This window comes from Macaca fascicularis, chromosome 12 (genome assembly GCF_037993035.2).
Source record: "Macaca fascicularis isolate 582-1 chromosome 12, T2T-MFA8v1.1".
Classification (NCBI taxonomy): domain Eukaryota; kingdom Metazoa; phylum Chordata; class Mammalia; order Primates; family Cercopithecidae; genus Macaca; species Macaca fascicularis.
In genome coordinates, this window is record NC_088386.1 from 118,619,978 (window position 1) to 118,632,117 (window position 12,140).

Below are 12,140 nucleotides of genomic sequence, written 5' to 3' on the forward strand. Positions count from 1 at the left end.
GGCTACAGCTCAAGTAAGGGCACTTCTTCAGACACTTCCCTGACCATGCAGCAGTCTTGGTTTTGGAATCTTCTGGTCATTCACAGTAGGGTCTTACTTGTAATTATACACCAAATTGTGTAGTTGTTTTGCTGATGGCTGTTTCTCCCTGTACTCTGAACACAAGACAATGAATAGCTTGTGTCAGGCCTCTGAGCCCAAGCTCAGCCATTATAACCTTCATGTGACCTGCACATACACATCCAGGTGGCCTGCAGGAGCCAAGAAGCCTGGAGCAGCCAAAAAAACACAAGTAAAACAGCCAGTTCCTGCCTTAACTGATTAACCAACATTACAACATTTTATCATTGTGACTGCTCCCTGCCATACCTTAGCTGATCAATCGACTTTGTGACATTCTTCTGGACAATGAGTGTTATGATCTCCCCGCCGTGTACCTGGTGACCCCTTCCTCTGCTAATAGAAAACTACCTTTTACTGTAATTTTCCATTACCTGCTCAACTCCTGTAAAGCAACCCCTTCCCCATCTCCCTTCGCTGACTCTTTTCGGACTCAGCCCACTTGCACCCAGGTGAATAAACAGCCTTATTCACACAAAGCCTGTTGGTGGTCTCTTCACACAGACGAGCTTGACAGCTTGGTTATCCGAGCGCCCGGATGGTGCCCAGCACGTGGCCAGTGCTTAATGAATGGGTGAAAGGTTCCCAGAGCTCCTGTAGGGATCTGAGGACCCAAGAGTGAGGAAGCCACGTCCTCTTCCCCCTTCCAGGGGAAACTGGAGGTGGCGGGGGGACACAGACCAATAAGCCAAGAAACAAGTCTGACTCCTCTCTCCAGCTGGCGTGCGATTCCTCAAACTAACCCTTCCCCAGTCACAGAGGGTTCGAAGGAAGGCGTGGGTTTAAGGGCGGGTGCTGAAGGCAAACGCTGGGTGATCAATCAGCTAAACAATGGTCAGATCCTCGTGGAGATCCCAGGTCCTCAGCCAGGCGGCTGGAGCCCGCGTTACCCAGCACGGGCTGGCTGCCAGCTGACCCCTCTCTCCTTCCCTCGTGTCCCATGCGGCGCGCTCTCGCCAGCGCCCGGGCGCGCTAGCCAATGCGCCCCGGGCCGCGGCAGCTGCTGCGGGGCCAGGGCGCTGGGCCAACTCTGGCGCGGGGCGCTTGTGATTGGCTGCCCCCAACCTCAGCCGAGCCCGCCCTCCTACCCAGGGCGAAGTTGGGTCCCCGCCAGCTGCCTAGCCTCTGCCTCCTCCTCTCCGCCCAGCTAGTGCCCAGCGCGGGGCCCGGATCCGGCCGGGCACTGCCCACAGGCGCCACAGAGCAGCGGGGGTGCAGGCGGCAGTGGCTGGCGCAGTCCTCGCCCGGCTGGGCCATGAAGGTCGAGTTTGCACCGCTCAACATACCCCTGGCGCGGCGGCTGCAAACGGTGGCCGTGCTGCAGTGGGTCCTGTACTTCGTGCTGCTGGGTAAGGACCCCGCCCCCGGGCAGCGGCGCTTGGGCTCCGTGTCCTCCCTCGGGATGGTCTGGATTCCAGAACCTGCAGAGAACCTTCCAACCCTCGTTCCCCTGTCGGCCACAGCAGGCGGGTGAAAGAGGGCGTTTGGCGCTAACGTGGACGCTGGTTTGTTTCCTCAGGAGAACCTCATCGCTAATGGCTGTTTAACTTTATTTTCTCCTGCGTTATCTTTTTTTTTTTTTTTTTTTTTTGAGACGGAGTCTCATGCTGTTGCCCAGGCTGGAGTGCAGTGGCGCGATCTCGGCTCACTGCAAGCTCCGCCTCCCGGGTTCCCGCCATTCTCCTGCCTCAGCCTCCTGAGTAGCTGGGACTACAGGCGCCCGCCACCGCGCCCGGCTAATTTTTTGTATTTTTAGTAGAGACGGGGTTTCACTGTGGTCTCGATCTCCTGACCTTGTGATCCGCCCGCCTCGGCCTCCCAAAGTGCTGGGATTACAGGCTTGAGCCACCGCGCCCGGCCAAGACGGAGTCTTGCTCTGTCGCCCAGGCTGGAGTGCAGTGGCCGGATCTCAGCTCACTGCAAGCTCCGCCTCCCTGGTTCACGCCATTCTCCTGCCTCAGCCTCTGGAATAGCTGGGACTACAGGCGCCCGCCACCTCGCCCTGTAGTTTTTTGTATTTTTTTAGTAGAGACGGGGTTTCACCATGTTAGCTAGGATGGTCTTGATCTTGTGACCCCGTGATCCGCCCGTCTTGGCCTCCCAAAGTGCTGGGATTACAGGCTTGAGCCACCGCGCCCGGCCGCGTTATCTTTTTTTTAATTGAGGTGCATCTTGCCTACAATAAAAGGCGCAGTTATACGGCTACAGCTCGATGACTTTTGGCAACTGTATCCACCAAAATGTAACCATGACTCCATCCAACGCTTGAGCACTTTAACCCCTCAAAAGTTGGCAAACTCGTTTCTCGAACTGTTGATTCATAGATGGAAAAGTAATGTCTAAGTAGTTAGAACCTGATTCCTTCGTCTCCCCACCCTCCTGACAAACAGCAGTGTTCCCTTTACCGTTTTGGAGATTTCCTGGATGCATAGCAGTACCTTTCTGTAAAGAAGCCTGCTCATTGCGTTTGGTTGAGCGGTTTCTCTCTGGAAATAATGTGACCCGGGAGCGTGTGTGTTCCAGTTGGTTCCCAAGTTGAGCCCATGAAACATACAAGAGCCGAATCATTAGATGGGGCAAAGGTGTTTACTTGGGTGTTTTTCTTCTCCTTCTCCTTCTCCTTCTTCTTCTTATTTGTTCTGCTCTTGAAGTACATAGGGGTGATGTGGGAGGAGAGAGGAATTTGGGGGAGACCCTTCTATTGAAACATAAACTCTTCTGAAGATGAAGATCATGTGTGTGCTGTAAGATCATGGATTGTACAGCGTTGGGGTGCCAATAGTAAAAAAACCCATTGCATTGGAGAGTTTTACACTTTTAAAACTGCTTTTACATTTCGAAAGCCTAGATCAGTTGTTCTCAACAGAAGCTTCTATAAATACAGCTGCCCAGGCTCTGTCCCTGGGATTTATTTGTTTGTTTGTTTGTTTGTTTGTTTGTTTGTTTATTTATTATTTTGAGACTGAGTTTCACTCTTGTTGCCCAGGCTGGAGTGCAATGGCGCGATCTTCGGCTCACCGCAACCTCCGCCTCCCTGGTTCAAGTGATTCTTCTGCCTCAGACTGCCGAGTAACTGGGGTTACAGGCATGTGCCACCACACCTGGCTAATTTTGTCTTTTTAATAGAGACGGGGTTTCTCCATGTTGGTCAGAGTGGTCTCGAACTCCCAATCACAGGTGATCTGCCCGCCTCAGCCTCCCAAAGTGCTGGGATTACAGGCATGAGCCACCGCGCCCTGCTCATCCCTGGAATTTCTAAGTCGTTTGTTTCAGAATGAAGCCTGTACACCTTTTTTTTTTTTTTCCTTTTTCCTCTTTTAAGAACTCTCCAAGTGACTCTCCTGTGCTGCTAGGTAGAATTTACGGGGAAAAAAAAAAAGTAATTCAAAATGTTAACTCATTAAGTCCTCACAGCCCACACACCTTGAGGCAGGGTTGATAACATTACACCCCGTTTTGCTCTGGATCAAAGCACCACGGAGGTAACAACACACAACCTTATCCAGCGCTTGGTATGTGCCAGGTGCTGTTCTAAGCAACACCCACAATTAACTAGCAATCTTCACAACACCGGTGTGAGGTAAGGACTATTCCTGCACTCATGGTACAGATGAGGGAACTAAGAGATGAAGTAAATTGCTCAAGGTGATGCAGCTAGCAGGACGTGGTAGAGCTGGTTTCAAACCCAAGTATTCTGCCCAAAGTCTCTGCTTTACCCATTGAACTGCTCTCTTTCATGGCCTGAACTTGGAGTCCGACTTCCTAACTGATCATTCAACACATCTCTGATAGCCACTGTTCTTTTCTTTCATGGCATTTATCATTGCTTGTATCTGTGTATGGCTGTGGTGACTTGAGAAATTTCTTTATGGCTGTCCTAGTCTACAAGCTCAGTGAGGGAACACACAGTATGTGTCTGGCCCGCGGAAGATATATGCAAATACTCGAGATATACACAAATACTTGAGATATACACAAATACTTGTTGAATGGCTGTTTCTGGTCTATCACCCAGAATAGGAACTATCTACCCACCAGATCCCTAGAGTATTAACTCATGTAATCCTCACAGCAACCCGGTGAGAGTGACTACCCCTTACCCTCACTTTACCAATGAAGGAACTAGGAGGTAAAGTAAATTACTCAAGATCACATGGCTCAGTAGTGGAAAGTCGAGACACGTGTGACCACATGTGAGTGGATTAGTGATGAAGACATGACAGGTGCTCAATGACCTGTGCCTAATTTGAATCAAACTACAGTGGTTCTAGATCCAATTCACCTCCATGTTTTCAACGTTTCACACATTTGACATTTGTGTTAGCAGGAGCATATTTTGTGTTATCACATATCTTGGAAATTATATTGTGGGAAATTTCAAACATACAGAAAGTAGACAGAAGAGTATGAATTCCCATATACCCATGACCTAGGTTTATAGTTATTTAATAATTTGCCGTATACGTTTTATCCATTATTTTGCAAAAAATATTTTAAAACAAATCTTTTTTTTTTTTGTATAACTTTTTTACCTTTTAGGTTCAGGAGTACATGTGCAGGTTTGATATATGGGTAAATTTTGCGTCGTGGGGATTGTACAGATTATTTCATCACCCAAATAATTGGCATAGTACTCAGTCGGTAGCTTTTCCTCCTCATCCTCCACCTTCCACCCTTATGTAGGCCGCAGTGTCTGTTGTTTCCTTTGTGTCTAGTGAACTCACACATTAAGATATTTTAATACTAAATACTTTAGTTTGCATAATTTAAAAATTAGTATTTTGTGTGTAACCATAGTACTCTTGCCATACCTAGCGTAGTTAACAAAAATTGCTTAAAATCATGTAAACCAAGTTCAGATATCCTAAACTGCACCAAAACTACACTTTTTTTCTTGTTCTTTTTTCTTTTTGATAGAGGCGGGGCTTCCTTATGTTTCCCTGGCTGCTGTCAAACTCCCAGGCGCGAGTGATCCTCCTGCCTCAGCCTCCCAAAGTAATGGGATACAGGTGTGAACCACTGTGCCCAAACAAAATACACTTTTACTGGCAATTTGTTTGAACCCAAATCCAAATAAGACCCACGTGTTATATTTGGTTTTTATGTCTTTCGTGTAGAACAGTGTCTCCCCTTTGTTTTCTTGTCAATGAAGCCTTGAAGAAACCATTTGACATGGGTCCTGCAGGATGTCTCACTTTGTGAGTTTGTCTGCTTCTTTGTAGGGTTAATTTGTTCCTCTATCCCTTGTATTTCTTTTAAAAGATGGAAGTTAGAGCTAAATGCTTGATTAGATTTAGATGAAAGCTTTTGGGCAAGACTTCTTCCCAAGTGTTGCTGTGCACTTCATGTTATATCACATCAGGATGCACACACAGTGTGTGCTTGTCCCATTATTTGTGTCTACAATTGGTCAGTGGGTCTAGGAAGGAAGTAATCCGATGTGATGACTGGCATGCTGCAAACTTTCATCTAGTGATTTAAGTCATGATCCTTGCCTGAATTACTTGTTTTATTTGAAACTGCAAAATGGTGATTTTCTTATTCTATCATTTATTCTTCATTTATTAGCTAGAATTTCCGCAGTTAACAATTTTGTCTCATCATGTAGCACCATTTGACTACCCTACACTTCAATTCTTACAGGAAAGAAAGGATAATTGCTATCTTCTTTCCATTTAATTATCAAGTTTTAAGTAAGGAGTTGATATAATAGTTACTTCCAGTGGTGATGAGAGATGTTTTTTAAAGATGTTTTAAGATCTCTAAATCAAAATCCCAGAATGCATTTTTCTTGCCACCACCAGGAAAGTGAGTTTAAGCTATTAGTACTTGGAATATATTTTAAAGTAGCAAAATGCTTCATTTAGTAATAAAATCAAACAGTAAGCCCTCCTTCTCTGCCCACCCCCCACCCCCTTCCCAAGCAACCACTGATCTCCTTTTCTTCCTTCCTTCCTTTCTCTTTCTTCTCTTCTTTCTTTCTTTCTTTCTTTCTTTCTTTCTTTCTTTCTTTCTTTCTTTCTTTCTTTCTTTCTTTCTTTCTTTCTTTCTTTCTCTCTTTCTTTATCTACAAATGGGGTCTCTCTATGTTGTCTAGGCTGGTCTTGAACCCCTGGGCTCAAGGGATCCTCCCATCTTGACCTCTCAAAGTACTGGGATTACAGGTGTGAGCCCACTGCACCTGATATGATCTGATCTGTCACCACAGATTAGTTTGCATTTTCTAGAGTTTTGTATAAATGGAATCACATCATATATACTCTCCTTTTGTCTGGCTTCTTTCACTCAGCATAATTATTTTGAGGCTCTTTCTCATATATATCAGTGGTTCATTGCTTTTTGTTTCTAAGCAGCATTCTCTTGCATGGATGTATTGCAATTTGTCCAGCCATCTATTGATGAATATTTGGCTCATAGCTATTATGAATAATACTACCATGAACTTTCACCTACAGATCTTTGTATGAACAGATACTTTCTTTATTCATAGGTAAACCTAAGAATGTAATGGCTTGATTATATGATAGTTGCAGGTTTAAATTTTCCAGAAATCACCAAAGTTTCTTCCAAACTATTACATCATTTTACATTCTCACTGGCAGGGCATGAGAGTTCTAATTGCTCCATGTCCTTACCATCACTCGTTGTAGTCTATTTAATTTTTCAATTTTTTTTTTTCTTGTGATACAGATCAATTTTAATTCTGGCACCTGAAGCTATATAAGGGTATGCTTTATAAACTTTATGGGACTGGCCGGGCATGGTGGCTCATGCCTGTAATCCCAGCACTTTGGGAGGCCGAGGTGGGCGGATCACGAGGTCAGGAGATTGAGACTACCCTGGCTAACATGGTGAAACCCCGTCTCTACTAAAAATACGAAAAAAAAAAAAAATAGCCAGACGTGGTGGCAGGTGCCTGTAATCCCAGCTACTTGGGAGGCTGAGGCAGGAGAATGGCGTGAACCCGGGAGGCGGAGCTTGCAGTGAACTGAGATTGCGCCACTGCACTCCAGCCTGGGCGACAGAGTGAGACTCTGTCTCAAAAAAAGAAAAAAAAAACTTCATGGGACTTTTGTACATGTTCAATAAAGTGACAACTGTGTATTTTAGTATCTAAAAATCAGGAACATGCTTTTGAATTGTTTAAACACAATCCACAGAATTAAAAAACAAAGTCAGAAGCCATCCACAATTATACTAATTGTCAACTAAAATTTTATGCTTCATACCTGAGATATAACAGTCAATCTCTAGTAGGAGATACTGAAAACGATCTCAGAGTCTCATCCTGTTGTACTCTATTGGGAAGGTTTCTTGAGTAGATATGTGACTGGCCAAAGGTGGATACAACGAAAACCAGACCAGCAAGTACAAGTTCTACCACAGCTTCTGTAGTTTCCACTTTTTATGCTTTGTCAGTTAAAAGTGAACAATGAGAATTAAATACTTACCTTTACATATTTACAAGGTATGTTGTAAAGTATAATGCTTATAAACATATAAAAGTACTTATTGGCCGGGCGCAATGGCTCACGCCTGTAATCCCAGCACTTTGGGAGGCCGAGGCAGGCAGATCAAGAGGTCAGGAGATCAAGACCATCCTGGCTAATGTAGTGAAACCCTGTCTCTACTAAAAAGCCACTATGCCTGGCATATATATTTTAATGAAATCAGATAATTTTGAAGCAGCCTTGGCATTTCCTTTAAATTTGTCTGGAAATGATCATTATGTTAGCTTAGGTGGAAAGGACTCACCAACTTAGTTAGTTAGGTGGAAAGGACTCACCAGCTTCTTGGTCTAAGGCTAATGTTTGTCTAAGGCTGGAAAGATACTAATGAGATGTAAACTGTAAGGAGAGAAAAAGAAGATGAGGGCTCTTCCTGGAGGCTGATAGCTAAAACTCAAAGGATTCTAGAAAATGACACAGTAGCAGCCTTTCTTGTCTTTTTCTTTCCGTGTCGGTTCTGGTGAAGAAGGAAGTTACTGCTCTTGAAATTTTCTTATAACTTGGACAAGTTAATGGAAAGTTTAAGCTACACTCATTCTATCCTTTGCTAATGCCTTCTGGGTATGCTGCCTTAAGTTGCCGTACTAACTCTGTCCTACCTGTGTTACTTGTCTTTAAAGATCCAGATCTGCTTTATGGCCAAATAAAATCATTGGAAACGCATCATAATCATTTACTCTGAGAATCTGTCTTTGAAATGTATAGATTTTTTTCCAAAACTGCCTGGCCCGTGACTCAAAAGACCAACAGGAAGCCCTCGCCAGTCCTCATATCTGTTATCTCATGGCTCCAGACTCTTCTTGTTCTACTTTATCTAAAATATCTAGCCAGCCTGCTGTGTTATCTATCACACAATGCTTTGCATAGGAATTTTTTTTTTTTTTTTGAGACGGAGTCTCGCTCTGTCGCCCAGGCTGGAGTGCAGTGGCCGGATCTCAGCTCACTGCAAGCTCCGCCTCCCGGTTTTATGCCATTCTCCTGCCTCAGTCTCCCGAGTAGCTGGGACTACAGGCGCCCGCCACCTCGCCCGGCTAGTTTTTTGTACTTCTTTTTAGTAGAGACGGGGTTTCACCGTGTTAGCCAGGATGGTCTCGATCTCCTGACCTCGTGATCCACCCGTCTCGGCCTCCCAAAGTGCTGGGATTACAGGCGTGAGCCACCGCGCCCGGCCGCGCATAGGAATCTTAAGTGATTGGATCATAATCCATTAGCAAATAGGACTGGATTAACTGGATGGTGAGTGCTGACTTGCCCACACGCTTCCCCCACTGACCACCAGGAGCCAAGAGAATGTTGCTGAACCCCAATTTTTGCAATTTTAATAAGTGTGTAGTGGTGTCCCATTGTGGCTTTAATTTGCATGTCCTCAATGACTAATGACCGTGAGCATCTTTTCATTTGCATAGTTGCCATCTGTATTCCTTGTTGAAGTATCTGTTTAAATCTTTTGTCTGGTTTTTATAGGATTGCTTGTTTTCCTATTGCTGAGTTTTGAGAGTTCTTGTACATTCTAGATATAAAGTCATTTATCAGCCATGAGCTTTGTATAGATTTTTCTTTCAGTCTATGGATTATCCTTTCAATCTCTTAACAGTGTCTTTTGAAGAGCAGAAGTTTTAATTTTGATGAAGTCCAATGTATCCATGTTTTTAATAGATTGTGTTGGATGTCATATCTTTAAAATCTTTGCTTAATCCGGCCAGGTGCGGTGGCTCACGTCCGTAATCCCAGCACTTTGAGAGGCCGAGGCGGGTGAATAACCTGAGGTCAGGAGTTCGACACCAGCCTGGCCAACGTGGGGAAACCCTGCCTCTACTAAAAATATAAAACTTCGTTGGGCGCGATGGCAGGTACCTGTAGTCCCAGCTACTCGGGAGGCTGAGGCAGGAGAATTGCTTGAACCCAGGAGGTGGAGGTTTCAGTGTGCTGAGATCACACCATTGCACTCCAGCCTGGGTGACAAGAGCAAAAAACTCTGTCTCAATAATAATAATAAAAAATTCTTCGCTTAATCCAAGGTCACAAAAATTTTCTTCTATATTTTCTCCTACCAGTGTTAATAGTTTTAGGTTTTCCATATAGATCTATGATCTATTTAGGGTTAATTTTTGTGTATGGTACAGTGTCTAAGTCCTTTTTTTTTTTTTGCGTATGTATAATCCAATTGTTCCAGCTCTTTTTTGAAAGATCACTGTCAGCTCTCTACTGCATTGCCCTTGTGCCTTTATCAAATACCAATTGTCCATATATGCATAGGTTTATTTCTAGACTCTTTATTCTGTGCCATTGATGTGTTTATCTATCTTGATGCCAGTACCATGTTGTTTTGATTATTGTAGCTTTATAATAATTCTTGGAATCAGATATTCAAACTGATTCCAACTTCAAACTTTGTTGGTATTGTTGTTTTTCAGAGGTGTTTTGATTATTCCAAATCCTTATAATTTCCATATGCATTTTAGGATCAGGTTGACAATTTCCACACCAAAAAAAGCCTCCTGGGATTTTGACTGGGATTGCTGTTTGAATGGAATTAGCTTATAATTTAATTTGTAGAAAACTAACTGAACTGATTACAGTATATATGTCCTAAAACCAAGAACATTTCTCTTCCATAGCCACAGTACAATTACCCAAATCAGAAAAATATTTCAGCAGTTCTCTTACTAAAGTCCTGTATAGCAAAGGAATCCACATGTTGTATTTAGTTGTGTTAAACAGAAATTATGGGCAGTCATTGTTTTGGACTGAGCTCCTGCACTAGGCTCCAGCAGACGCGAGCAAACCAAAGTGGAGTCACTCATCCTATGTGCCACATAATCAAATTTGAAACTTCAAGGAAGCAGGAAGATCTCCAAATAGACCAGTTTTCCTGAGATCCAGTCTGCCTGAGTCAGTGTAATAAGGAAGTCGCCTTTGCATTAACTTTTATAAAAAAGAAACCTGAAGTGACATGACAATAGCCAATTCACTTTTTCTTCCCTCTTGGTCTGTTTTCCTTGTTTCTACGTTACCCACTGTTCTACCATTACTCGGTAAAAGCTCTCCTATTTTGCAGAATGGAGGCTGCCCTGATTCATGAATAGTGAATAAAAGTCAATTAGCTCCATAACTAAATTTGCTGTAATTTTGTCTTTTCACATTATGTTGTCCTTTTAGTTCCTTTAATCTGGAAAATTTTGAGAAAGTGAATTTTAACATTACACAAGGGATTCTTGGGCTTTTTGTAAACGCTAGTGTGTCTCTTTTGTTATGGATTATCTCCATGGATTTCAGTTTGAGCTATACAAAGTATTTTTGTTTATGGAAACCTTCCTGAAATATTCAGAACATGGGGCTGGTTTCAACCAGATGTTTGTTATAATTTATTTGCCTTCTTCATGCAAGGAAGTAGGTTCCAGATTGACTGTGCTATAAAACAAGAAAAATGTATTTCCCTGTATGTAACACTTTTTAAAAGCAGTGTAGCATAAACCCACATATGAAGAAAACTAGGCTGCAAAATTCTGCAAAGGGGTCTGATGAGATTTGTCTTTTAGCACAACCCTTAAAAACTCTGGGAGGAAAGTTCTCTTAAAATAGAAATTTTTAAAATCAGAAGAATACACTTATATTCTTATGTTCCACAGATGGCACAGATAGGTATTTTAAAAATATAGTGTCTCTGGGAATAAGAAGGGAAAGAAGTGCTAATGGATTTTTGCTTGCCTCTGAATTTTACTTACTTTCTCCATACTACGTTAAATGGTTAAAATAAGTATGGAAACAGCTTTCATGCAGAAAAATATGAAAAATTTTTGGATGAGAATAGGAAGAAAGAATACATATACAAGTTAAAGTCTTAAATTATTTCTTAATTACGGTCATTATTTAATGCAAGTAGATAAACGTTCAATGGTTTTCACAATGTTTTGGCTGATGCAGGTTGTTCATGGAGATTTTATAGAACAATTTCACTTATTGTAAATAGCTAGGTGAGTGGAATGGAGTCAGAAAGGGTAGAGACAACAGAGGGAAAATCATTAATGTATGGGAATTGTCTGTGTAAGCGTTTAAGCGCTTTCCAGAAGCCACAGACCTGGCCACCACTCCTTGCCAAAAGTCTTCAATTCTTGGAAACTGAAAATTTACGTCCCTGATTTTGCTGGACCAACCCTTCTCCAACTCTCCAGACACCAACTAGGTATTGTATAGTTCAGTTCTGATGCTGTCTACCTGGAGCTAGGTCTCACAGGTGAAGAGCTCAATCTACAAGACTGCCCCAACTTTAGATGCCAACCACAAGTCCAGGTTGGCACTTGTGCTTCTTTCTGACTGGTTACAAATTGAGGATTTACACGACCTCCTCCTTGGACTCTGTCATTTGCTATGATGGCTCACAGTGCTCAGGAACTAACACTTATGTGTGGCAGTTTATTATAATGGATATGATAAAGGATATAGATGATGAGGTACCTAGGTAGAGGTCTGGAAGGTTCCAAAGCACAGGAGCTTCTGTCCTCTTGGCGTTGG

The 12,140-nt window shown here is 43.1% G+C and overlaps 1 protein-coding gene across 3 annotated transcripts in view; it reads left to right on the forward strand.

Annotated features, from left to right (window-relative positions):
* MOGAT1 (monoacylglycerol O-acyltransferase 1) overlaps nt 1-12,140 on the forward strand; it is a 54,318-nt gene that overhangs the window by 10,095 nt on the left and 32,083 nt on the right. The window contains exon 1 of one of the 3 annotated variants that reach the window (XM_005574428.4): nt 1,250-1,469. The exons of the other annotated variants lie outside the window; for them this stretch is intronic. Within the exon in view, the coding sequence (XP_005574485.3) occupies nt 1,376-1,469 (94 nt within the window). The 5' untranslated portion in view covers nt 1,250-1,375. Of the gene's footprint in view, nt 1-1,249; nt 1,470-12,140 lie in introns of those variants that run through there. 3 annotated transcript variants of the gene reach the window in all.